General features: G+C 38.9%; 2 protein-coding genes across 2 annotated transcripts; one reads left to right on the forward strand and one right to left on the reverse strand.

The window, feature by feature from the left end:
* Positions 1-455: 455 nt before the first annotated feature.
* On the forward strand, positions 456-5,128 carry cd79b (CD79b molecule, immunoglobulin-associated beta). Its single transcript, XM_026914713.3, has 5 exons — positions 456-638; positions 1,133-1,438; positions 1,592-1,710; positions 3,791-3,844; positions 4,409-5,128. The coding sequence occupies exons 1-5, from the start codon at positions 587-589 to the stop codon at positions 4,514-4,516; spliced, it is 639 nt and encodes a 212-aa protein (XP_026770514.1). The 5' UTR covers positions 456-586; the 3' UTR covers positions 4,517-5,128.
* Positions 5,129-22,621: 17,493 nt separating this feature from the next.
* LOC128319613 (interferon a3-like) lies at positions 22,622-24,516 on the reverse strand. Its single transcript, XM_053238866.1, has 5 exons — positions 23,728-24,516; positions 23,542-23,616; positions 23,288-23,434; positions 23,040-23,117; positions 22,622-22,920 (listed from the first exon to the last, which is right to left on the reverse strand). The coding sequence occupies exons 1-5, from the start codon at positions 23,857-23,859 to the stop codon at positions 22,810-22,812; spliced, it is 543 nt and encodes a 180-aa protein (XP_053094841.1). The 5' UTR covers positions 23,860-24,516; the 3' UTR covers positions 22,622-22,809.
* Positions 24,517-27,386: the final 2,870 nt, after the last annotated feature.

Consider the following 27,386-nt stretch of genomic DNA (forward strand, 5'->3'; position numbering starts at 1 on the left):
AGTTAACCTCACTGTCTTTATTAAATAATATGATTCATTACTTTTATACAGTGTAAATGTCAGAGAGGACATAATAACTGACCTTGTGGAGGCAATTGCTGCACAATTTGAATGCCACATATAAAGAACCGTTTTGTGAACTGCAAAGAACTTAAGAACGTAAAGAAAGAATTTAAGCATTCAGAATATATTCAATATACTGTACATAATAGGTCAATATATAACTATTGTCTGTACTAAAGAAACTTTCAAAAATAAAATTCTATGAATACGGGATGGGTTTAGCTTGTGTAATTTCTCTTGACCACTGTTAATGTTATTTTTTCCAGATTATGACTCAAAACTTATGCCTGAATGGTTTAATTTGCATAATGCCCAGTGACTGAATCTTACTATTACTGCTTAGTGATATCCACCCCCCTTATGGTACAGGGAGGTCCATACATTTATCTCTCTTTCTCTCTCTCTCTCTCTCTTTCTCTCTCTCTCTCTCACACACACACATTCTCTTCTTTATGAAATTCATCTCATACACACCGTTGTTCATGTCAGAGTTTTTTGGGTGAATGTCAGACTCAATGAGATCATGAACTACATACTTGTAGGTTATTTTCTGCTGTTGTTGGTCAACCTCGCAGGTAAGACACCAACTAACAATTTGTAAAAAGATAATTTTTTAAAATGTGCTATTTGATTTTTTTTAAGAGAGCATTTTTTGTTTGATGAATAACAAGTAATCTGAGCAGTTTTCTGCATTTTGTGCTACATTGTGCTAGTAAATCAGTTAACGGGTTAAGTCATTTTGGTTGCATGCATTCGTTTATGTATTCATCATTACTAAATAGTAAAAGGCTGTAGAAAGGCAAAAGTGTTTTGCATATAGTGGATGTGTTGTTTTCAGTCTTCTACTTCCTCTCCATCTGTGCATAAAAGAGGAAGTCACAAATGTTTCAAAACATGTCTGTGTATCTTTCACCATTTCAGTAATATTGTTGTTGATCTTTGCTTGAATGAAAGTACTTAAGTAAAGTAATTCCATGTGAAGTGTGTTTCAGTGCAGTCATTTGGGCCTTTGAGCTCATATTGCTGATCATGCAACATTTCCTTTTTCCTCTTTCTGTGTTATATCCAGTGTCGGCTGATTTTCAAGTTCAGCAAAAGCCCAGGTTTTATGGCGTCAAAGTGGGAAAGCAGGTGGGATTTACATGTTCTGCTTCTGATCTCACCCTTGGTCAGGCAGTGGTGATGTGGTACAAGATTGAAAAATATGGAGACGACAAAGATCGCATACGTCCATTAGAGAATCGGAGAGTAGTTCAGCATTCAGGTAACATGAAGGGTCAGTTATTCATCAGGAATGTAGAGGTCAAAGACAGTGGCATTTACTACTGCAAGATGAACCAGACTTGGGGACTTGGAACAGAGCTGCAAGTATTCAGTAAGTGTGCACGCTCAAGATAAAGCTATTCAGTAAAGGTCTCTAGACCAAAGCATAAGGTGCATATAGGTCTGCATCACCTATATCAATTTGTTTGCCAGCATTTTTCTGTGAAAGGAATTTTTTGCACTGTTTTACTCTTGTCTCCATCAGGACGGAGCAAACCAAAAGTGATTGAACGGAGGAACTACATGAAAGACATAATCATTTTCTTCCAGGGTTTTCTCATCATGTTATGTGTAATCATTCCCTTGGTCTGGTATTACAGATTGGTAAGAGCCACACCCATCAAAACACACACACAAAGCTCTTCTTGTGTATACCATCACTAGCATATTTGCTTTGTGAACATTTATCTACATGGGGACAGAATAAATAAATAATGTAAGTTTAACTGATGATCACTGGATGTAACTAATCATTCGTTAGCTTTCTTTCATTCTTTAACTCAGCTCAGAAACATTTTTTGTATGGTACATTGTAAGGGTAAAACAGACATGAGCATCAAACACATAAAGTATATAGTGAAAACAAATTGCTTTTTAAATTGCTTTTTTCCACAGACAGCTGTGAGTGCTTACAATTTCCTAATATTTTGAGTAGTGTGATGACTCTTTAAGTCATCTCTCATCTAAAAGTATTTTGGATTTATTTTAGATCATCATTTTAGATCATCAAGAATTTGGAAACTAATAGTCTTTCATGACTCATTCTATCACAGTGTGGTTGAATTCTCAAATCTAATTGGTTAGAACGTTTTGATTCATTTTTTTTTTTAAATAACAGCAGTTCTGACAATAGTTCTTGCTACAAGCAAAGTCGTGTTTATAAAGGGTTATACTAATGAGCTTATTCTAATATGTTGTGTTAACAAGTAAAATGAACAGCTGTACAACTGCACATTCATGCAGTCATCTAATCAGCCAATCATGTACAGGTCAAGAGTTAATGTTTGGTTAATATTCACAGCAAAGAAAAAAAGGGGAAAAAATGTGTGATCTCAGTGACTTAACCATGGCATGATTGTTGGTACCAGCTAGTTTGAGCATTTCAGAAACTGCTGATTTCCTGGGATTTTCACACACAACAGTCTTTAGAGTTTACACAATGGTGTGAAAAACAAAAAACATTCTGTGTGGTGGAGTGGAGGGTCTGCAGGTTGAAACACCTTGTTGATGAGAGAGACCAGAGGAGAATGACCAGACAGGTCTGAGCTAACAGGAAGTCTATAGTAACTCAAATAAGCACGCCTAACAACCCTCGTGTGCAGAAAATCATCTTAGAATGCACATCAAACACATCAAACCTTGAGATGTGCTATAACAGCAGAAGACCACATCAGATTCCACTCCTGTCAGCCAACAAGAATCTGAGGCTATTATGGGCACAGACTCACCCAAACTGGACAGTTGAAGACTGGAAAAAGACCAGGTGATTGATGCTTTGTTCATGCTGAGATGCTTTTCTGCTCACAACGGTTGTAAAGAGTGATTATTTGAGTTACTATATGCTTTCAGTTTCAACCAATCTGGCCATTTTCCTCTGATCTCTCTCACAACAAAGCGTTTCCACCCACAGAACTGTCACTCCCTCAATGGTTTTTTTTGTTTGTTTGTTTGTTTTTGCACCATTCTGTGTAAACTCTAGAGACTGTGTGAAATTCCCAGGAGATCAGCAGTTTATGAAATAGCCAAACCTGCCCTTCTGGGACCAATATCCGTGCCATGTTTAATGTCGCAGAGATCACATTTTTTCTTTATTCTTATGTTTGATGCGAAAATTAACTGAAGCTCTTGATCTGTATCTGCATGAATATTTTGCATTGTGCTGCTGCCACATGATTAGCTGATTAGATAACTGCATGAATGTCCAGGTGTACAGGTGTTTCTAATAAAGTGGATGGTGAGTGTATATATAATCCTGAAAACACATTTAATTAAGTGTAGGGTGACCTTATTCACAGCAGAAGTTTCTGAGTGACATCACTAAGACTAACTATGAAACAATATTGTTCAACCTGACTGCTCAGGATCTTCAAATAGGAATTTGTTAATTTACTACACAATACAGACTTCCTGTCTCTGCTTTTATTGTAGCATACACCTTAACATTTATTATGATGATTAATTATGGATGTTGGCACCACATTTGTAGCATGATTTGCAGTTGATAATTGGGTGACAATTAGTCAAGAACTAATATATAACACTAAGACATAGCCTTCTAACCAGAGGGGAAGAGGCAGTGATGTCTGAATGCAGATTTACATGTGCTCTCTCTCTCTCTTTCTCTCTCTCTCTCTCTGTCTTTCTATCCTGCTCTCTCTTTCTGTCTATCTATCTCTTATATCAGGAGCAAAAAGAGGAAGCCGTATATGAAGAGCCTGAGCATGATCATACATATGAGGTGCTGTTTTTAATTACTTTATTATATAATTAGTGACACTGTGTGCAGTTAGAAGGTTGGAAAATATAATTACACCTTTATAAATGCCAGCTGTTCATTATGAGTTTATGAAGCAGCTTCACAGCATTGTGTTTTTGGTTGGTTAGCTCTTCAGAGAAAAGAGCTGCAGCCATTGTAGCGTGTCTTACAGGAAGAGGAAGTGTTAAGAAATAAAGAAGAGTGCACAGAACATGACTGCTATTATGTCTTCATGCCCACCACTACTCTTTTACTTTTACTCCATTGATAAAAAAACAACTTTTGTTTTTTATTCACTACCATGATCCCTTTCTCACTGTCATTTTCTGTCTCTCTATTTCTTTTTTTCACTGAATCTATCTTCCTCTTCTCTCTATGCCTCTCTGTCTAATGTCCTGTTTGTCTTTCTTCTTTCATCTGTCTCTTTTCCTTCAAATGCCTTTCTTTCTGTTTCTCTATCTTACTTTTTCACTTTTTGCCTATTTCTCTTTCTGTCTTTTTGTCTTTGTCTCTCTCTGTCTTGCCTTCTTCCTCAACCTCTCTCAGGGTTTGGAGATTGAGCACTGTGGGGACCTCTATGAAGACCTAACTGCATTTTCTCAAAACCCAGATGCAGAGGCATCCTGGGAAATCGAGTCTCCAGAACAGGAGTGATAATTTTATGATTCAGAGTACATATCATTTAGTAGGCGAACTGAACTACATGATTTTCTTGGAGAAACATTTTTTTGTGGATTGAAAATTTAGGATTACATCACATTGCATATATAAAAAAAAATTAAGTATAGTACACAAAATATTTTATCATCTACCATGCTTAATTTTTCCTACATTGTCTCTATATTATATAATATATAATATAATAATATAATATATATTATATAATATAATAAGCCTTGCACTTACTTAGTCCTTAGTTTCTTTTGTATTCTTTTGTTTCACTATATATAAAATATAATATTATATAATATGATAAGCCTTGCACTTACTTAGTCCTTAGTTTCTTTTGTATTCTTTTGTTTCACTATATATAAAATATAATATTATATAATATAATAAGCCTTGCCCTTACTTAGTACTTAGTTTCTTTTGTACTCTTTTGTTTCATTAAAGGCCAAGATCTGCTTTATTTTATTCACCAGCTTAAGCTTGGTTTGTGGAAACTATTAATTTTATGGTGCTCTGTATATTAGTATTGAAAGAAATCTCAATGGAAAGGACGAGTTATGAGATTTGTTCCACCAGAATAAAGACATGTGGCCATCAGCTGTGGTCTCTTTCACTTCATATCTATTTCCAAACATGCAACCAAGTTGGTCAGGTGATTTTCCACCGCATCGACCATTTATCACATTTTAAAAACTCAGACTCCCATCCATGCTCAAACACTATGATATTACAGTATATGAAAAAAAGTTAACTCAAAAGTAATAACATGCTTATAGATGTGCTGATTCTAAAACACATGCATGCTAAAAGTCTAAAAATATGCATGGAGGTTTATAGCAATAAGAACCCAAAATACAGATCTAAATACACTACACATGCAAAATTAACATCTATAAGATAGTAAAAACAATTCTATATCTAAAATATTAAGTTGCTAAGAAATGCTAAGTATGTAGGAAGACATGCTAAAACTTTTTCAGTGAGGAGACATTTATTTAGCATTATTTCAAGAGACTTCAAGAGAAAAAGAGAGAGGAAATGAACTGTTGTTTTTTCTGTTAACTTGTTTTGTTGACATTCCACAGCATGTGGATGTAACTACAAACGGGTAAAAGGTATGCTGTGTTGTTCTTTAATAAATGAAATTAAATGAATTGTATTGTAATCATGGGCAAATTGCTGTGGTATAAGAGGAATAAAACACTTCAGGACCTGCAGTAACAGGAAAATAATAATAAAATGCAGGGTGGTAATGGTGACTCCATTTCACATCTAAATTTGCATTAACATTTATCGCATTCAACAGACACCCTTATCGAGAGCAACTTACAGAAGTGCTTTGAAGTCTCTATCAATAAATACATTCTAATGCTGGTTCACTAGGTCACAGACTAAGAATACCATCAGTCCAAAAACTTTGTTAGGGAGGTAATATAGTAACAAGCACTCAGACAATATAAAAATTTGTTAAAGTGCTAATTTAAGTACTTTAGGAAGCGGTAAGTCTTTAGACGTCGTTTGAAGACCGCCAGTGACTCAGCTGTTCAGACATCTAGGGGAAGTTCATTCCACTGCCTTGGTGCCAGAACAGAGAAGAGTCTCGATGCACACCTTCCTTGTACCCTGACAGATGGTGGGACCAGTCGAGCAGTGCTAGAGGATCAGAGAGAGCGTGGTGCTGTGCAGGTTGTGATAAGTGCTTTGAGGTAAGTGGGTGCCGGTCCATTTTTGGCTTTGTAGGCAAGCATCAGTGTTTTAAATCTGATGCGGGCAGCTACAGGAAGCCAGTGGAGGGAGCAGCACAATGGGGTGGTGTGGGAGAACTTAGGAAGGCTGAAAACCAGTCATGCAACTGCATTCTGGATCAGTTGCAGAGGTCGAATGGCACTCAGAGGCAGACCTGCCAGGAGCGAGTTGCAGTAGTCCAGGCTCGAAATGACAAGGGACTGAATAACCACCTGAGTGGCCTGTGTGGATAGAAATTGATGAATCTTTCTGATGTTATAAAGGAGAAATCGACATGAGCGTGTCAGATTAGCACTGTGAGAGGAAAAGGACAGTTCATTGTCCAAGGTTGCATGCCATAACCAAAAGTGAGATCATAGAGTTGTCCAGGGAGATCGCAAGATCCTGACATGAGGATGAATCACCTGGGATGAACAGCAGTTCAGTTTTGCTGGGATTAAGTTGCAGCTGATGAGCCTTCATCCATGATGAGATGTCTGCCAGACATGCTGAGATCTGAGCAGAAACATGAGTGTCTGAGGGAGGGAAGGAGAGGAGTTGAGTGTCATTCACATAGCAGTGGTATGAAAACCCATGTGATGATATGACCGCATCACATGGTCGAGTATAGAGGGAGAACAGAAGAGGACCAAGTACTGAGCCTTGTGGGACACCAGTGGAGAGTCTGCGGGGAGCAGATGTAGATCCCCTCCATGTCACCTGATATAACTGACCTTCCAGGTAGGAAGCAAACCATTGCCATGCTGCACCACGAATTCCTAGACTAATGAGGGTGGACAAGAGATTCTTGTTGTTCACTGTGTCAAACGCTGCTGAAAGGTCAAGGACGAAGAGGACTGATGACAGTTTGGCTGATCTAGCAGTATGTAGCTTCTCAGTGATGGCCAAAAAGGCAGTCTCTGTGGAATGTGCTGTGGAATAAGCCAGACTGGTTAGGATCTTGGAGGTTGTTCTGTGAGAGATAAAGAGACAGTTGATTGTAGACAGTTCCTTCGAGGAATTTAGAAAGAAAAGAGAGAAGTGATACCGGTCGGTAGTTGCTGATGTCAGGGATCCAGAGTCGGTTTCTTCAGGAGGGGGTTATTACCTCGCTCTCTTGAATGCATTTGGTGCATGATCAGATGTTATGGAGCCATTGATGATAGTGGTGATGAAGGGGAGGAGGTCTTGAGAGGTGGTCTGGAGCATCGTGGAAGGGATTGCATCCAATGGGCAGGTAGGATTGCAGGACAAGATGACTTGCAGGCTCTTTTCTGTTGCTAGTTTAGAAAAATATGCCAGTGAAGGAGAAGGGGAATCTCAGTGTGTAGTGTAGGAGTTGCGGTAGAAGTGAAGGTCAGGCAGATTTTTTTCAATCTTCTCATCATAAAACGTGGCAAAGCCGGTGGGTTGAGTAGTAAAGAAAAGATGTCGTGGAGCTGGAGAGGATCTTGTGCAGAAGTTTCCAGCTTTTCCTTATAGAAGGCAGTCTTAGCAGAAGTAACTTCAGATGAGAATTTGGACAGGAGAGCACGGCAAGAGACAAGATCTGTGTTGAGTTGTGATTTCTTCCACTTTCTCTCTGCTGTTCTTAATTCTCTCCAATTGTTGCATAACACACCCAATAGCCAAGAAACAGGGCAGGAAATCTTTCTGGATTTATAAGATAGAGGGCAGAGGAGGTCCATGGATGAGGAAAGTGAGGAGAGGAAAGTGTCTGTGGCTAACTCCAGTGGTAGGGAGGAAAATGAGTCAGGGTCTGGAAGAGATGATAGGGTGTAGGAAGCTATGGAGGAAGGCGAGATAGAGTGGAGGTTTTGAAGAGTGGGAGTGAAGTATTGATAGTTGGTTTTAGACAGGATAGGGAGGGTGATGGTGAAGGATACCAAGTGATGATCGGAGATGTGGAGTGGGGTAGCATTGATGTCTATAGTTGGAGAGAGGCGGCTGAAGACCAAGTCCAGGGTGTTTCCTCCCTTGTGTGTGGGAGGGCAGCTGTTGAATGTCAAGGAGAAGAAATGCAGAAGAGGGAGAAGACAAGAGGCAACATTGGGCCTCATCACACCACCCTTTCGGTGATCATTTTCCTAAAAAAAAAACCCACCCCATATGGAATTTTATTCCTTTTCCCTGTTTCTTAAAATTGTATAGCAAAAGATGCTAAAAATAGGTCAGATATAGGTCTGAGGTAATATGATGGCATAAAATTGCATTAAAAATGATTCTAAAATGTCTAAACAGCAAAAAAAGTATATACCTTACCTATTGTAACTGCTATAATGACATCATATTTTACTGTTTAGCAGTGATGTACAACACATTTCCTGGCTTGCACAAAGGCAGTGTCTGCAAACTTCTTTCCTGTGTCTTAAATATGCAAACTTTTTGAAACATGACATGTTAAGGGAGCCACTCTAAATGAATAATCAGTTCCACTACTTTGCCCTGCGTTGATGCCTTTTCAATGCACTAAAATAATTACAGTAAAAGGAGTGCCATCCTGTGGTCAAGTCTGGTAAACAAGTGTTTCACTTTTGTCCCAAATCATACTAACTTACATACTCTACATTTCAGAACTGTTCATAAAGACAAATGAGAATAAAGTGCAGTAATATAATTTATTAGGAAGAAAAACTCACCTGGCTATAAGAAAAGCAAAGCAATCAAAGCATATGAGCCACTTTTTATTAAGATGCAAACATTTCATGTAACACAATACTACCATGTAGCCTTAAACCGATAAATACTGCACAGACCTATCTGAATGATGTAAGAATACAAAAAGAGTAAGACTTTTTAAAAGAAAGAGAAAACAAATATTCATAGCTCTTAGAATAACAGTAAAATTGAAGCAACCCAGTTTTATAATGTAACGAATCCGGCCTCTGTGGTTCCCCCTGATCGTCACCAGAGGTCACCATCACCCGAGTATTGACTTCTCCCTCTAAACTCCATTTCCCATCACCCCTTGCTCACCTGCAGCTCGTTACCGGGACTACTTAAGCCTCAGCCTCACATTCATTCTCTGCAAAGTGTTGTTTTGCCCTGGCTGACATTTCTGAGCGTTATCACCTTTGTTATTGGATTACTGTGTTTTACCCTGGACTGTTCTCTCTCGTTTTGTGTTTGTTTGCTGCCTGCCCCGACCATTCGCCTGTCTTATTACTCTGCCTTTTGTCTTGCCTCGCCAGGTCTCTACCCTGTTTGATGTTGCTCGACCACGCCTGTACAACTGTGTCTTCCTTTTATTAAAAGCTGCAAATGGATCCCCACTCCGGTGACTCGTCATTACAGAAGACTTCGCCGAATCTCGATCCAGCAGCGGTCTACAGACTCTCTACCGAGGTCTCTGCCCAGGTTAACGTGCTAGCCGCTCATCAACAACAACTAGCATGCCTCACGTCCCTCACGGAGGATTTAGTAAAAACTTTGCAAGCGCTTTGCAACCTTCGTCGAAGTCTGCCACGCCGCCATTAGACCCATCACCTCCTCCGAGTCATCCCACGGCCAGCCCTCGCTTAGCTTATCCGGAGAAATTCGAATTGATCGAAGTGGAATTTTAATCGATCAGCTTTTCCCTCATTTGAGGCTTTTCTGCTGCGCTTCCGGGAGGTGTTTGACCTCCCCGAGGGAGATGAAGGAGTGGGTGAACAGATTCTCACGCTGCGGCAGGGGGAAAAAATATCTTGTCATTTCGCACACTGGCTGCACAAACTGGATGGTCTGATGATCCCTTAAAACTGCTTTTTCGCAAGGGTCTGAATCTGGAGCTACAGGCTGAGCTCGCTTGTCGAGATAAGGGAAAAACTTTGGATCAACTGTTTGTCGATGCGAATGGCGAGATTAATCTGATTCGCTCTAGGAGACCCAGCAGGGGTTCAACGTTCCGTTCACCGAGCCCTCCGTTAGTACCCGAACAAGAGGCGATGCAAGTGGGACACACTCGAATCTCTCCAGCGGAGAGAGATCGTTGTTATCGCAGGAACCTCTGTCTCTACTGCGGCCAAGCCGGTTATATGAAAGTCTCCTGCCCCACAAGACCCAAGCAACATGCTCCTTCTGCGGTGAGTCAATCGTCTCATGCTTCTAAGTGTATCAAAATACCTGTTAAACTAGTCGCTAGTGATGGTGTAATAGAGACAATGGCTCTAATTGACTCTGGAGCGGCTGGAAATTTTATTGATGCTGACTTTGCGAGACTTCATGACTTTCCTCTCATACCCTGTAAATCTCTTTTGGCAGTGGCAGTGTTAGACGGGAGACCTCTGGGCGCCAGCCAGGTCCATTACACCACCAATGACATCTGCCTGACTATTGGCTCCATGTACTCAGAAATCACCTGTTTCTACGTTATACAAGCTGCCAATAATCCGGTTATTCTTGGACTTCCCTGGCTTCAGCTTCACGAGCCGCAGATCTCATGGACTGAGGGTCAAATCACTCACTGGTCGGCCAAGTGTTTTGCACAGCGTCTTCAGACTCTGGAGCCGACGTTGCTCGAAACAGCTACTGTCGAGATGGACCCCTTGCACTCGGCTAATCTACCCTCTGCATATGCCGATTTACCTGAAGCATTCAGCAGGTCCAGCGCCACCCAGCTACCCCCACATCGACCCAGCGACTGTGCTATCGAGCTGCTCCCCGGTGCCACACCACCCAAAGGCAGAATCTTTCCTCTTTCACAAACAGAGAACTAGCCAAGGGCTTCATTGTCCTGTCTACGTCTCCTGCTGGATTTTTCTTTGTCCAAAAGAGATATGGTAGTCTTCGGCCTTGTATTGATTATAGATGCCTAAATGAAATTACTGTCAAGTTCCGGTACCCTCTGCCTCTAGTCCCGCCAGCTCTTGAGCAGCTTCGTTCTGCCAAATACTTCACCAAGCTCAATCTGCGCAATGCTTACAATTTGGTCCGCATAAAGGAGGGGGATGAGTGGAAAACGGCCTTCTCCACCATGTCCGGGCACTATGAGTACCGGGTCATGCCATTTGGGCTCGTCAACAGTCCCTCAGTCTTCCAAGCATTCATTAACAATGTATTCTGTGACATGCTCGGTAGATGGGTCATCGTTTAAATGTGACATTCTCATCTATTCTGACTCTCTTGAAACACATCCGCCATGTCCAAGCCGTTCTACAACGCTTGATCTCCCACCAGTTATATGCTAAAGCAGAGAAATGTGAGTTTCACCAGACTTCTACCACATTTCTAGGATATGTGGTCAGTCCTGAGGGAGTGGCAATGGATAATCGTAAAGTAAATTATGATGTGGGGAACCGTGAGCTATTGGCAATGAAGGTGGCCTTTGAGGAGTGGCGACATTGGCTTGAGGGAGCCAAATTTCCCTTCTCGGTTCTCACTGACCATCGCAAGCTGGAATATCTCCACACTGCAAAGAGACTCAATCACAGACAGGCCAGGTTGGCTCTATTCTTCACACAGTTCCAGTTCACAGTAATTTACCGCCCAGGTTCCAAAAACACCAAAGCAGATGCGCTTTCTCGTCAGTTTGAGTCAGCATACCAACCCCTTTCACCTGATCCCATCTTACCCTCCACTCTCATTGTGGCACCTGTGCAGCGGGACGTCATGACCGAAATTGCAGAGGCTCAGGGCATGGATCCTATACCTGCAGAGTGCCCGCCCAACAGGACCTTTGTACCTCTTCCATTGAGGAACCAAGTTATTCAACAGGTTCATGACCTCCCCAGCTCCGGACACCCTGAAATAACGGCATCCATCCAACTTCTCACCAACAAATTCTGGTGGCCCTCACTTCGCACTGACACCATTGCATATATTAAGAACTGTGTTATCTGCAACACCACCAAGTCCTCGAAACAGGTGCCTGCGGGTTTGCTCTAGCCTCTACCCATTCCTCAGAGACCCTGGTCCCACATCGCCATCGATTTTTATCACCGACCTTCCTAACTCCAGAGGCAATACAACCATCCTTACCGTCATCAATCGCTTCTCTAAGTCCTGTCGCCTGATACCATTACCCAGACTACCTACAGCCCTAGAAACAGCAGAGACTCTATGCAGTTATGTGTTCCACTTTTATGGACTCCCAGAAGATATTGTCTCGGACAGAGGTCCTCAGTTCACCTCACGAATATGGGCAGCTTTCTTCAAACACCTCGACATCAACATAAGTCTCACCTCTGGCTACCATCCGGAATCCAATGGGCAGACTGAACGCCTCAATCAAGAAATCACTAGCTTTCTAAGATCTTACTGTCACCGCAACCAGGCGGATTGAAGCAGATATCTGTTCTGGGCAGAATATGCACAAAATTCCCTGCGCAAACTATCCACCAGACTTACACCTTTCCATCCACCTCTCTTTCCCTGGTCCGGGGAGCCAACAGACCTACGCGCAGTCAATGACTGGCTCAGGAGGAGTGAAACTACCTGGAACGAGGCCCATACTCATCTCAAACGCACCATCAGGCGACAGAAGGAACAAGCAGATTGCCACCGACGTCTCAACCCTGAGTATGTCCCGGGATCGTGGGTCTGGCTCTTCACTCGAGATCTTCGGCTTCGACTACCCTGCCGAAAGCTCAGTCCCAGGTACGTGGATCCATTCAAAGTCATTAGACAAATAACCCCTGTTTCTTACCGTTTGGCTCTACCTCCACAATACCATATCTCACCCACTTCTCATGTCTCTCTGCTCAAGGCCACTGGTGCTCCGAGAAGGGCGGACAACCTAGATGAGGCCCGGAACCAGGGACCCCCTCCTCTCATCATTGACGGCGAGGAGGCATATCGGGTTCAGGAGATCTTAAACTCTTGGCGCCAGGGAGGAATTCTGCAGTATCTTGTGGACTGGGAGGGGTATGGACCGGAGGAGAGGTCCTGGGTCAATGCCAAGGACATACTTGACCCATCACTCACCACTGACTTTCACAGGACCCATCCGGATAAACCGGCCCCTTGTCCTTGCGGAAGACCCCGGAGTCGTATGCCTTCTTACGCCAGGAGCCGCTCGCAGGGAGGGGGCTCTGTAATGAATTTGGCCACTGTGGTTCCCCCTGATCGTCAACTGAGGTCACCATCTCTCTCGTTTCGTGTTTGTTTGCTGCCTGCCCCAACCATTCGCCTGTCTTATTACTCTGCCTTTTGTCTTGCCTCTGATTACTCTGTTTGCTGTTGCTCAACCATGCCTGTACAATTGTGTCTTCCTTTTATTAAAAGCTGCAAATGGATCCCAACTCTGGTGACTAATTACATATACGTTTAGTAAAACAACTACAAGAATATGCCTTAAAGTCAAATTTAAAATGAGTCAGATATAATACATTCATTATATTACATAAAAGGCGAATGAAACTAATTTACACAGAAAATTACACAGTCCAGGTGCATAATGAATGAAAAATACATAATGGATCTTTTAAAAAAGTGTTTTTATGTGTCACTAAGGCATGAATAATATAATCACAAAGACACATATTTGTTTAAATAAATATAAATTAAATTGAATATATTTAATTCACTAAATAGAAAAAGTAAGCTTCATTTAAAAGTAGAAAAATGTGGCATGAAACAGAAACTATAATTTACTATTAGTATAGTAAATTTAATGGACTATAATTTAAAAAAGAGCCACACTGTATGATGAATACACATTTAATCCTTTGATTGCATTTTGATCCAAAGTGATCTACAACTGAAGAAGAATGCAATAAAAAAGGCTCTCTAGCAGTTCTGGGATTTGAACTCATACTGGTCACCAATGCACGTTTGTCATTTGCAGCACGACTCACAGAGACAGCAGGGAAAAAGTCCAGCAGCCTGAAGAGTTGAAGCAGCTCTGTTCTGAGCCACTCGCAGGCCTCATTCTTCTCCTGCTGTAAAGTTAAATCCCAATATTTTAGCATGACAGCTACGTCAATTCACCTTTACATTAAACATCTTTCTGCCACTTTCACAGTGTGTGTGAATAAGGGAAATTGAGAAAATTGCTGACCTTGTCATTCTTGGTGAGATCTCTTAGTTGTTTGAAGTATAAGGGCAATCTATTGTTCTTTTTCATTTTATGCTCAAGCTGTGTTAAAAGAAACAAATCCAGAGTTATATGAATATAACTCTGAAATAGTACATTATATGCTTGGATCACTCTTAATTTTCGCAAAAATTAGGCTACAAACCACAGCTCTACTTTACTGTAAAATACCACACTGATTGATAACTTTAGAGAACGCATTGAGAAAAGGAGCACTCACACATGAGCGTAGTCCATTGGCCTGCAGATCCAGCATATGTAAGAAAGTTTCCAGCTTGTCCTTGTTCCAGGAGACAGAGTCTGAATCTTTCAATAAATGAGAGACCTCATCCAGAGTCTGAACGATGAACCAGATCTCTGGTTGAGGGTGAAGGATAGAGATGAAGATGAAGGAAGAGTACACAAAGGACAACTGGATCAGAATAACAATTTTTGCATGGGAACACCATCATTAATATATTAATCTGAGAATAGCTTTGGTTAAAGAACCAGTGATGCCAGTTATCTGGGATGGAGGCGCTGACGCTGATTTCCTCTCCCTGTAGGAACAAAAGCACAGAGCATCCCAATGTTAGCTATATTGTCCACAAAAACAGTACACTGTTATAGTAGATAATGAAATAATGAATAGATAGATAGATAGATAGATAGATAGATAGATAAACAAGCCTTGCCATTTCTCTAAGCAGTTCTAAACATGTCACAACTATAATTATACAACTGTAATTATGCAAAACCATACAACAAAATAGTTTGCAGTTTGTTAATGAAAGTGAACGTTCAAAATGGAAACAAGTCGGTAAGGTGAAGCGTGCGCATAGATGTTTGAAAATATTCAATAATTAACACATTTTCGGAGTCCTGTTTAACATGTGCTAAAAGATTTTTCAAGCTGAAGTCCAGTTCTATGCAGTTTTCATCAATTAAAAAATCCAATAAAAACAATCTCATAATGTACAATTGTTTTTAATTTAATTCAGTGCCAGAACAGAATATATATATATATATATATATATATATATATATATGTACAGTATCGAAATAAACATAAAAGGGCCACTGGTATAGGAAAAGAACAAAAACACCAGAGAAAATTATATATATATATATATATATATATATATATATATATATATAATTTTCTCTGGTGTTTTTTATATATATATATACACACACACACACACACACACACACACACACACACACATACATACATACATATATATATATATATATATATATATATATATATATATATATATATATATATATATATATATATTCAGTTTAACAAAACTATTTCATGTTTTTAAGAGCTTTTTTATTCTTTTTAGTTTTAACTGTAGTGCAATAAAATTAAATAAAAAACAATGTCACAATTCTGCAGATTGTTTATCCAGTTTTGGTCTTTTTGAAATGTTCAGTATCAATCCAAAACACTTTCACATAGATACATTTAAACAATAACTGATTAACTCTCGGTCTAACGCTCGGAACACTGGCCAATTTGTCCCCAGGATTAGTGGATGGGTGAGGCAAAGACTAACCGCCGCCTCTACTCTATATTTTTGCCCCTGTAAGTGAATAATGACTGGCACTAGCGGATTTTCGTGAACTTCCCCTTGCACACCTTCAGCGCCTGTACTTTCTGCGAAGGCTGAGGAAAGAACATCTTCCACCCTCCATCCTCACCACGTTCTACAGAGGGACTATCGAGAGCATCCTAAGGAGCTGCATCACTGCCTGGTTTGGGAATTGCACCGTTTTGGATCGCAAGACCCTGCAGTGGATAGTGAGGACAGCTGAGAAGATCATCGGGGTCTCTCTTCCCTCCATCACAGACATTTACACCTCTCGCTGCATCCGCAAAGCCACCAGCATTGTGGATGATCCCACACACCCCTCACACACACTCTTCACACTCCTACCGTCTGGAAAATGGTACCGAAGCATTCGGGCCCTCACAACCAGACTGTGCAACAGTTTCTTCCCTCATGCCATCAGACTCCTAAATACCTAGAACTGGACTGAAGGAACACACACACACACACACACACATACATATACACACACACACATATATACACATACAACTGAACTGGTCCAAAGGAACTCACGCATACATACATACATATATATACACACAACAGAACATCCTCTATGCACATGCACTGCACATGTTTTGCACATGTTCTATTATTGCTGCTACTTCTATGTTTACACTGTTTACACTACCTCAGCTGTAATATTTGCACTACTGTCACTTTATCACTTTCAACAGGACTGTGTACTGGTCGGCGTCGTAGTTATGTACTTTCTGTTCTGTCTTGTGCTGTCTGCACGTTTGCACTTGTGCACTTTACGTTTAATTTATGTAATTTATGTAGTCCCCGTAGTTCTGTGTTGTTCTGTGTTGTCTTATGTGGCACCTTGGTCCTGGAGAAACGTTGTTTCGCTTCACTGTGTACTTGTATATGGCTGAAATGACAATAAAACTCCTTGACTCCTTGACTCCTTGACCAAACATGCCTTTCCCAATGCCTCACCTTGAACCAAGCTTTGGTGAATTGAGGTCTGGTTACAGCCCGAATCCACCAATGTGTGGTATCTACCCTTGAACACTCACCAGTATGCAGTATGACCTGGCTCGATTGGGGGCAGCCTGCGGTGCATCAGGGATCCGAACCAACACCCCCACCTCCATCATGTGGCAGCGGTCCTGAGAATGCCCAGGCTCCCCATAGCACAGCGCCAACCTGCCAAGGCCTTACTCCCACACCTGTGGCCCCAGATTCAGGGGCCCTGGATTGAGGGCTGGATTGCCTCATTGAGCGTTGCCGGGCAGTGGCACTGGACCCACTCCTCTGTCCCTTCCGGAAGTCGGGCGACAAACTGCTACAGTATCACAAGGTCAATCAGGTTCCTGGCGTCACATCCCTCAGCCAGCAGGCACCTCCAGGCAAGTGTCTGAGAGCTTTTCGACAAACGCAAACAGGCAGTCGAATTTGTGGAAGGTCAGTGTACGGAAGCGTTGATGGTGGCCGACCCGTTGCAAAACTGCCCATTTCAGGTCCAGGAAGTCCAGCATGTTGGTGACCAGCAGCTGCTGGGCTGCAAGTTGGGCTTGACCAGTCAGGACCAGCAAGAGGTGGGCCTCCCACTGACACTCGGGCCGGCCCCCATGCCACTGTGGAGCGCTAGTACAGTGCTAGATATGCTTCTGGATCGTCCTGGGGTCACATCTTGGTGAGGACAAAGTGGTGCATGGCCACAGCTGGGATACCGGCCTGTTGGACCAGGCCCTGGAGCATCTGATGCAAATGAGGAAGCAGGACGCAAGCATGGGAACAACTCAGGCGTTTCAGTTTCCAGTTTTTCACTTTTGCTTTCAGAGGCTTATTTTATTTATGCACACGCAAACAAGTGGGTCTGTGCTAGATAATTCTCTCTCTCTCTCTCTCTCTTGGCAAGTGTGAATTCCTTACCACTCACCTTCTCTGGCTCTGCCCTCCACTCACAAACCGGCGCTCAACCACGTCCCCGCTTCCACAGCACCAAACAACTTTTCTTCCAAACCAGTGCTCTCCATCAAGAACACATTTCATTCCCTATTGCTGTCACTGCTGTTCACCCCATCGTCCTTGGATTCCCCTGGATGTACCTTCACAACCCTGAAATATCATGGAATGAAAAGGGTATATATATACACATATATATATATAATGGATATAAAAGTCTACACACCACTGTTAAAATGGCAAGCTTTTGACATTTAAAAAATTAAAACAAGTTTTCTTCAGTAAAAACTTGAGTTACAATCTCATAATTCCAGCAGTATAGGAACAGACCTTAAAAAACACGAGAGAATATAATCAACAAATATTGAGTTTGACAAAAAATATTACATTTTAAGAAGTTTTCTAAGGATTAAACTTTAGATAGTTTCATTTTTATTCATTTTTATTATGTGATTGCACCCAAATATGTAACTGTGTGCTCAAAAACATTAATTTTCTATTTTTGGCATTGCTTAACAGGACAGATTTCTTTACATCCGTGTTTAATCCTGATACTGAAGAGAATTATTTTTTGCATTCAGTTGCTTTTAGAATCTTTTTTTATTGTGTAAAAATATTGTTGTATCATTAGCAAACTGAAATAATTTTTTTAACAATTAAGCTTTCTACCAAACAACAATGTACCTTGAAATTCTTCCTTTTTAAGGTGCAAAGGCATAATTTAGGTAATAAGTTAAAACAAGAGGAGAATTATTGGACAACCCTGTCTAATTCCACATCTCATCAGAAATCTAGGTGTAGTACCATGTGCCAGTTAAATTGAGTCATTACATCCTTTATGAAATGGTTTGATTTAATAAAATATCTGCCAAATCCACTTTGCTTTGCACAGCAATTGCACTGTAATGTTCATAAATGGTCAACACAGTCAGCATAATGTTTGTAGCAATAAGACTGAGCTTAGTTAGTCCTCTGCATTTTATTAACATTTCCATCAGGCCTGGCATCATGATCTTTAAAGTAAACCTTCCTTAGTTGTTTCTTGTGTTTTGCTGAACATCACTATGAAGATAAAGCTATTATGGACATCTACTTTAAACTCCATCATTATAATATCCATTATTTAGTAATAAATGAACAACACTTACAAGACTGTGGCTTTTTTGGATTTAAACATAATTTTTATTATGAAGCATTCGCTAGCAGTGTAATTGTAACATCTTGAAGAATTACATATATTTCTTATTCAAAACATTTTCAAAATTTTCACAGTCCAGCTGCATAATGCATGAATAAAGACATACATACTGTATCTATAAATAAATAAATACTTTAAAAAATATATCCCAAAGATGTAAATAAAAAGGTAAGGCATAATCACAGTTTTATCATTTAACAGACTCATACTTTTTGAAAATAAAAAAAATCATTAAAATTTAATAAATAGCAAGAGTAAGCTTCATGTAACAGTTGAAAATTTGGGATGAAACAGAAATGCACTGCTAATTTTGCTTACTATGATTTTGAATAGGGCCACAATACAAACTGAACCCTTAGACTGCATTTTGATCCAAAGCGATTGATAAGTGAAGGAAAATCCAATTCAAGCAAAAGCTAAGCAGTTGTAGGTTAAGAGTCTTTCACAACAGCCAACAGCTTTTCTCTGGTGGTTCTGGGATTTGAACTCACAACCTACTGGTCACCACTGCAAGACCTCAACTGATTAGTAGTTGTCGTTTGCAGCACGTTTCACAGAGACAGCAGGGAAAAAGTCCAACAGCCCGAACAGTTGAAGAAGCTCTTTTCTGATCCACTCCCATGCCTCGTTCTTCTCCTGCTGTAAAGTTAAATCCCAATATTTTAGCATGACAGCTACATCAATTCACCTTTACTGATCCACTCCCATGCCTTATTTATAGGCAACAAGAGAGATGCACCCTGTAAGACAAGTTAATCGAGTCGAAATTTCACTTTCTGGACATACAACACAAAACCAAATACAGTTGTAATTACGCAAAACCATACACCGCTAGGGTGTGTTTACCTGTGTGTGAGATTCACACCGGAGACTGGAGGAAATTCCTACCGAAGAATTCTGAGGAAAGAGAAACAGAAAGCCCAGGACCTCAGACAGCAAGTGTGAAACATCAACGAAATGATGATGTACAACAAAGTAGTTTGCAGTTTGTTAATGAAGGTGAACGTCCAAACCGGAAACAAGTCGGTAAGGTGAAGCTCGCGCATAGATGTTTGCAAATTAGCACATTTTTGGAGTCCTGTTTGACGTGTGCTAAAAGATTTTTCATGCTGAATTCTAGCTTTATGCACTTTTGTTCAATAAAAACTTCAGTTATAAACAATCTCATAATTCCAGCGGTATAGGAACAGACAATAAAAAAACACCAGAGAAAATCATCAACAAATATTGAGTTTGAGAAAAATATTACATTTTAAGAACTTTTCTGTTCTTTATAGTTTTAACTGCAGTGCCATATTCATTCAGCTCCACTTTAAATAATTCAAAGTTTCAAGTCCATCCATTTTCTTTTAAGAATATGAAAATGTCCAACAAACAGTAACACCACAGTAATGAGAAAGCAGTGTCTTTTTCCACATCAGTGTTATTACAATAAAATTTTAAAAAATAATATCACAACCCTTCAGATGTATTGTTTTTCCAGTTATTGGTCTTTCTGAAATGTTCAATATCAATCCAAAACACTGTCACATAAATACATTTAAAGAACAACTGATTAACTGTCTTTTTCCAAGTTTACAGACACTACAACAATACAATACATAAAATCCCATTCATTTTTTTCTAACAGACATTTTACAAGATATATGTGAAGTTCTGAAAGAAACTTCTTCCACTTTATTATTAATGTAATATTTGTAACAAATTGTCTATATCTTATTCTTATTTCGGAGTCTTATAATTAAAAAGATTTACATGAAGCATTTTAGATTAATCAAGGTTTTCCTTATCTAAATTTTTCAAGTTGTGATGTTAACTTCCCATAAGTCTATTTCATTTTCCAAAAGTTAATGTTGTGGTTAAACCTATCATTTATGCAGTTTCTGAAGAGCTGTAAAGCTTTCCCAGGTATAGCATCAAAACCACAGCACTCTTTGGGTGGGATTTGTAAACCAAATTTAACAAGAAATGCACTGTATGTCAGTAAGTAACCTTCAAAATCTGTTTAACTAAAATAATGTCATTATTAATCTTTTAAAGGGTTTTTTTTTCTTTTAATTTTGAATAATCCTGTTGTTCCTAATAAAAAAAAAGACCCTATGTACGGATTAACATAAAATATGTTTGTGTGCTAATTTCCATGCTAGAAGAACTTACTTATGGAAGGTACACAGTTTTATTGCTAGATGCTTAATGCGATAGTCGCATTTAAGAAAAAAAAATTCTACTCCACCCACTAAATTAAACAAATTTGGGAATATATTCTAGATACTCTTTTTCTTTCATCAAATTAATTAAAAATTTTACTATAAATGTGATATTTTAAGTAATTCAATATTCAAATAATATCATTTATTCTTCCACATGAAATTCAACAAATTGACTATATGTTTGGAAGCATTTCAAGACATAAGCATACAGTTAGATATTCCTTCAGCTTTATAATGAAATAATTTTAATAAAATCCTCCCATTTAAAGATATATCTCTCTATAGCCACATATTAAGCATTTTCCTTTTCTGTCAGTTATAGGATTAAAGTTTAGATAGTTTCATTTTTGTCCATTGTCATTATGTGACTGCACCTAAATATGTAATTGTGTGCTCCATAGGAAAATTAACTTTCTATGTTTGGCATTGCTTAACAAGACAGATTTCTTTACATCCATGTTTAATTCAGATACTCAGGAGAATTATTTTTTGCATTCAGTTGCTTTTAGAATCTTTTTTATTGTGTAAAAATATTGTTGTATCATTAGCAAACTGAAATAATTTTTTAAGAATTATGCTTTCTACCAAACACTAATATACCTTGAAATTCTTCCTTTTTAAGGTGCAAAGGAATTATTTGTGTAATAAGTTAAAACAAGAGGAGAATTATTGGACAACCCTGTCTAATCCCACATCTCATCAGAAATCTAGGTGTAGTACCATGTGCCAGTTTAACTGTCATTATATCCTTAATGAAATGGCTTGATTTAATCAAATATCTGCCAAACTCAAGAGTCTATAACTTCAGATACACACACATACACTGCAGAATACCATTATGGTGCAAATATCTGGCTTTGTACAGCAATTGCACTGTAATGTTCATAAATGGTCTACTAAGTCAGCATAACATTTGTAGCAATAAGACTGAGCTTAGTTAGTCCTCTGCATTTTATTAACAGTTCCATCAGGCCTGGCATCATGATCTTTAATGTAAACCTTCCTTAGTTGTTTCTTGTGTTTTGGTGAACGTCACTATGAAGATAAAGCTATTATGGACATCTACTTTAAACTCCATCATTATAAACTCCAGTATTTAGTCATTAATGAATAACACTTAGAAGACTCAGGCATTTTGGTTTTAAAGATAATTTTTATTATGAGGTATTTGCTAGTGGTGTAATTGTAACATCTTCAAAAATTTCAAAAATCCGTCCAGCTGCATAATGCATGAATAACGACATACATAATATAAATACAAATAATAAATACATACATACATACATACTTACATACTTTTTAAAAATATAAATCCCAAAAAATTTAAGACATAATCACAGTTTTATAATTTAACAGACAGATATATTTTTAAATAACAGATTTCAGTAAAATTAAATAAATATCATGAGTAAACATCATGTAACAGTTGAAAATGTGGGATGAAACAGAAATACACTGCTAATTTTGCGTACTATGAATAGAGCAAAACCTGAATAATTAATATAACTTGAAGCCTTTAAGAGTCTTTCAAAACAGCCAACAGCTTTTCTTTGGTGGTTCTGGGATTTGAACTCACAATCTACTGGTCACCACTGCAAGATTTCAACTCATTATTAGTTTTCATTTTCAGCATGATTCACAGAGACAGCAGGGAAAAAGTCCAACAGCCCGAAGAGTTGAAGCAGCTCTTTTCTGATCCACTCCCATGCCTCGTTCTTCTCCTGCTGTAAAGTTAAATCCCAATATTTTACAATCAGAGCTACACCAAGTCACCTTTACATTAAACATCTTTCTGCCTATGTCACAGTGTGTTTGAATAAGGGAAGTTGATATAATTGCTGACCTTGTCGTTCTTGGTGAGATCTCTTAGTTGTTTGAAGTATAAGGGCAATCTTTTGTTCTTTTTCATTTTGTGCTCAAGCTGTGTTTAAAAAACATCCAGGATTATAGAAAGAAGTACATTATACTTGGATCACTCTTTTTAATTTTAGAAACGTCAGGCTATAAACCACAGCACTACTTTATTTTACAATATTCATTCCACACCTGATTGATACCTTTAGAGAACGCATTGAAAAAAGGAGCACTCACACATGAGCGTAGTCCATTGGCCTGCAGATCCAGCATATGTAAGAAAGTTTCCAGCTTGTCCTTGTTCCAGGAGACAGAGTCTGAATCTTCCAATAAACGAGAGACCTCATCCAGAGTCTGAACGATGAACCAGATCTGTTTCTCTGGCTGAGGAAGAAGGATAGAGATGAAGATGAAGGAAGAGTACACACAAGATTACAGAACAACAATTTCTGTATGTGAACACCATTATTAATATATTAACATATATTAACCTGAGAATAGCTTTGGTTAAAGAACCAGTGATGCCAGTTATCCGGGATGGAGGCATTGACGCTGATTTCCTCTCCCTGTAGGAACAAAAACAAGAGTATTCCAATGTTACATTTTCCACAAACAAACATAGATAGATAGATAGATAGATAGATAGATAGATAGATAGATAGATAGATAGGCCTCACCATTTCTCTAAGCAGTGCTAAACATGTCGCATGGTGCTGCTTGAATCTAAGATTGATCCATCGGCAGCTGAAGCCAGAGCTCACACTGCACAGAGTCAAAATGACACAAAGGTGCACTAAACGTAGAAACATTGTATTCCCAGTTTACACACTCTACTTTCCTGTACAGCAGACTGTTACTCCTAATCAGAGTGTGAAGTGCTCTCCACTTTACTATCACCATCTTGTGCACTGTTAATACTTAGTATTTATAGGCAAAAAGCGAGATGTGCAATGTAAGGAAAGTTATACGAGTCGAAATTTCACTTTCTGGACATACAACAGAACCAGATACAACTATGACGCAAAACCATACACCGCTAGGGTGTGTTCACCTGTGTGTGAGATTCACACCGGAGAAATTCCTACCGAAGAATTCTGAGGAAAGAGAAACAGAAAGCGCAGGACCTCAGACAGCGAGTGTGAAACACCACCGAAATGATGATATACAACAAAATCGTTTGCAGTTTGTTAATCAAGGTGAACGTTCAAACCGGAAACAAGTCGGTAAGGTGAAGCTCGCGCACAGAAGGTCGTCACATTCAGGTTATGTTCAGCCCATTGTCCCTGTTGAGTAAAACAGGTTGCAAAAACTGGTCAAATATCAACTGACACACACCGGAAGACGACACACAGGATTTAAGTAAAGCATACCGGGAATTCACTCTAAACAATAATAATAATAATAATAACAATAATAATAATAATAATAATAACCACTCTGTTACATTATCTCCAGTCTTAATTGCACTTACACCTTATTACACCTGACTGAAGCATCCTAATATCTTTTTTTAAAGCTACTTTCAAAAAAATAATGCTTTAAATAAATAAAATTCTAAATAAAATTTTCATATTATTGCCACTAAAATGGATTTTTGATTGCTGCCTCAATTTATTTTAACGGGGCATTTATGTATTTCACATGTGCCACTGAACAACAGGTAATTTACATATTCCTATAAGTCTATTTAAATATTATTAAAAGACTAAACTTTCAAGACTGGATATGTCATATTGCATAAATAGAGTGCTCACGAATGTTCTCACACAAATTTACTGCTCACACAAGCATCTATACAACATAGAGCCACAACCTATTATCTAGATCTATCTCACACATAAACACAATATTAAAAATTGGCCATAAAAAAGGTGAAGCATCAATCTTTTATTTATTATTTTTATTTTATTTTTTGGTTTTATATGGCTCTATGAATTAGCATGTACTGAAACATTACATTTTAAGCACTGGAAATGTTGCTGTGTCATCTTTGTTTATGTGTATTTTTCCATATAAATATAAATGCATATAACCAATGATCACTTTTACTCTAAAACTATTTTAAAAATTGGCCACAGATTCATGTGACCCTGACCAGGATAAACCGGTTACTGAAGATGAATGAACGAATTAAATATTAGGCTCATTTCTATTTGTACAATATTATTCTGGCTATTTATTGGACCCATGAAACTTTGAATTTCTATGATTTTCCACCAACAGAAAACATGAATTCCAAATGAACAATATGTGTAGGCTGACTTATTTTATTAATTATTGAAGTTTGAATTGGGTGCAGTGTTTAGTGATTCCGCCTCACTGATCCTTGGTTTGATCCTGAGCTCAGGTTAGTGCTTGTTCTTCTCATGTTTGTGTGGGTTTCTGCCAGATTTCCTGGTTTTTACCCTCTACCCAAAAACATGCTGGTGGGTGGATTGGCTACTCAAAATTGCCCTAACTGTGAAAGAGCTTGCAAATGTATGTGTACATGGTTCCATTTGATAGACTGGCATCATATCCAGGGTGTATTCCTGCATAACATCTAGTGTTTGTGGGACAGGATAAACTGCCACCCTGAGTCAGGGTCTCTGCAGGATAAAGAGGCTACTGAAGTTGAATGATGAATAGGGTCAAATTTTGTCAATTTTATGGTCATAACTTTTGAACCATCTGCCCAAAATTTAAAAGCTAGGCATCCCTGGATTTCCTGGGTCGGGACAAGTTCAACACACCCTATATACATCAATTTCTGCCTAACTAGAGTCTCTGCCATCTTGGATTTTTTAAAAAACTGTTTCTTTGCTACTCCTCCTACAAATTTTATCCAATCATCACCAAATTCAGAGTGAGCCTCACAAAAGTTATCAAACCAATTTTGATTACTCCAAATGGTTGGCCTGTAATGTGCCAATGAATCTGACTGTGATGCCACCAAACAGGAAGTGAGGCTGTATCTCAACAACGACTTTGCACACAGAGACAACTTAGTAGGCATCTTTAGGACCATGCTCTAGGGCTATACAACAAATTTTGTGACAGTGTCACTTACTGGTCATAAGTTACAATAACATCCTTAAAATGCTTTCATCTAACTGCCATTTTTGCTATGCTCCTCCAAATTTTGTCCAATCTTCACCATTTATTACTAATTTAATATTTGTCACAATTGTCTATATCTTCTTTTTATTACACCATCTTATAATTAAAAAGATTTACATGAAGCATGTTACATTAACCAAGGATTTCCTTAACAAATTTTTTTTAATTGTGATGTTAACTTCCCATAAGCATACTTCATTTTCCAAAAGTTAATGTTGTGGTTAAACCTATCATTTATGCAGTTTCTGAAGAACTGTAAAGCTTTCCCTGGTATTGCATGCCTCTGAACAGCACTCTTTTGTGGGATTGGTAAACCAAATTAAACAAGAAAAGTATTCAAGACCTTTTCCTTTTTTTTCAATACATTTCTATAATCCCTGATCTCTTAAACATGACACTTCTGTCCGAAATGATTCCACTTTACTTTTTATGTCCCCTCATTCCCAGTACAAAAATATATGTGACTGTTTACTTCTCCAATTATATTGTTTTATTGGTTATCTATTTCTCCAAGCAAGAGTCAGACCCATCCTTAAACATACATTCCTTAAATCACATTTTTGATCATTCCAGAGATTTATCAAAGGATAATTGATTAATTTTGACCCCAATTTCTGAAAGTAAAACATTCTTCACATATATTTCATGCCAGGGCTGGAATCCACCACAAACTCCACTTCCCAGAACACACTGCAGCCTTATAACAAGGCCGCCACAGACTACAATCCCCAGCACCTCACTCCACCAGCACATACACTCTCACCTGAATACTAATCATGTGCACCTGCTTCCAATTACACACACTGCCTATATAAATGGACTCTGAACTTTGCTTTATTGTGAAGTAACACTCAGTCTACACTTACCTGAAACTACCAAGCGTTTTGAGTCTGTGTCTGTGTCTGATATTCTGGTTTTGATCTTGTCTTGTTTCCTGGTTTTTACATGCTTGGATTTTGCCACTGAATTGTTGTTTGTGGATTTCCTGACCTTTTGCCAGTTCCTGTTTATGAATTTTGCTTCACGTTTGATAATAAATTCTAAACTGCATTTTCATCCAACTCTATCGCATGACATACTACTTCACCATCACCATGGATGCGGCAGGAGAATCAAACTGCCACAACATCATGGCAGCTCAGGGAAAGCTGGTAGGAGAACACCAACAACATCTGGTGGAGCTAGATGCCAGATTAAACATGCTGGCTTATCTATCTCTGTGATGAGTACGCAGGAG

The sequence above is a fragment of the Pangasianodon hypophthalmus genome, chromosome 12 (genome assembly GCF_027358585.1).
Source record: "Pangasianodon hypophthalmus isolate fPanHyp1 chromosome 12, fPanHyp1.pri, whole genome shotgun sequence".
NCBI lineage: Eukaryota > Metazoa > Chordata > Actinopteri > Siluriformes > Pangasiidae > Pangasianodon > Pangasianodon hypophthalmus.

What these genes read in the sequence shown, in the direction of transcription:
- LOC128319613 (XM_053238866.1), bottom strand. Translation starts at nt 23,859, where the DNA reads ATGTTTCTACGTTTAGTGCACCTTTGTGTCATTTTGACTCTGTGCAGT. An exon ending in TAGCACTGCTTAGAGAAATG is followed by an intron (nt 23,617 to 23,727) that starts GTGAGGCCTATC and finishes TTGTTCCTACAG; the next exon opens with GGAGAGGAAATCAGCGTCAA. An exon ending in TTAACCAAAGCTATTCTCAG is followed by an intron (nt 23,435 to 23,541) that starts GTTAATATATGT and finishes CTTCTTCCTCAG; the next exon opens with CCAGAGAAACAGATCTGGTT.
- cd79b (XM_026914713.3), top strand. Translation starts at nt 587, where the DNA reads ATGAACTACATACTTGTAGGTTATTTTCTGCTGTTGTTGGTCAACCTC. An exon ending in GTTGTTGGTCAACCTCGCAG is followed by an intron (nt 639 to 1,132) that starts GTAAGACACCAA and finishes TGTTATATCCAG; the next exon opens with TGTCGGCTGATTTTCAAGTT. An exon ending in AACAGAGCTGCAAGTATTCA is followed by an intron (nt 1,439 to 1,591) that starts GTAAGTGTGCAC and finishes TGTCTCCATCAG; the next exon opens with GACGGAGCAAACCAAAAGTG.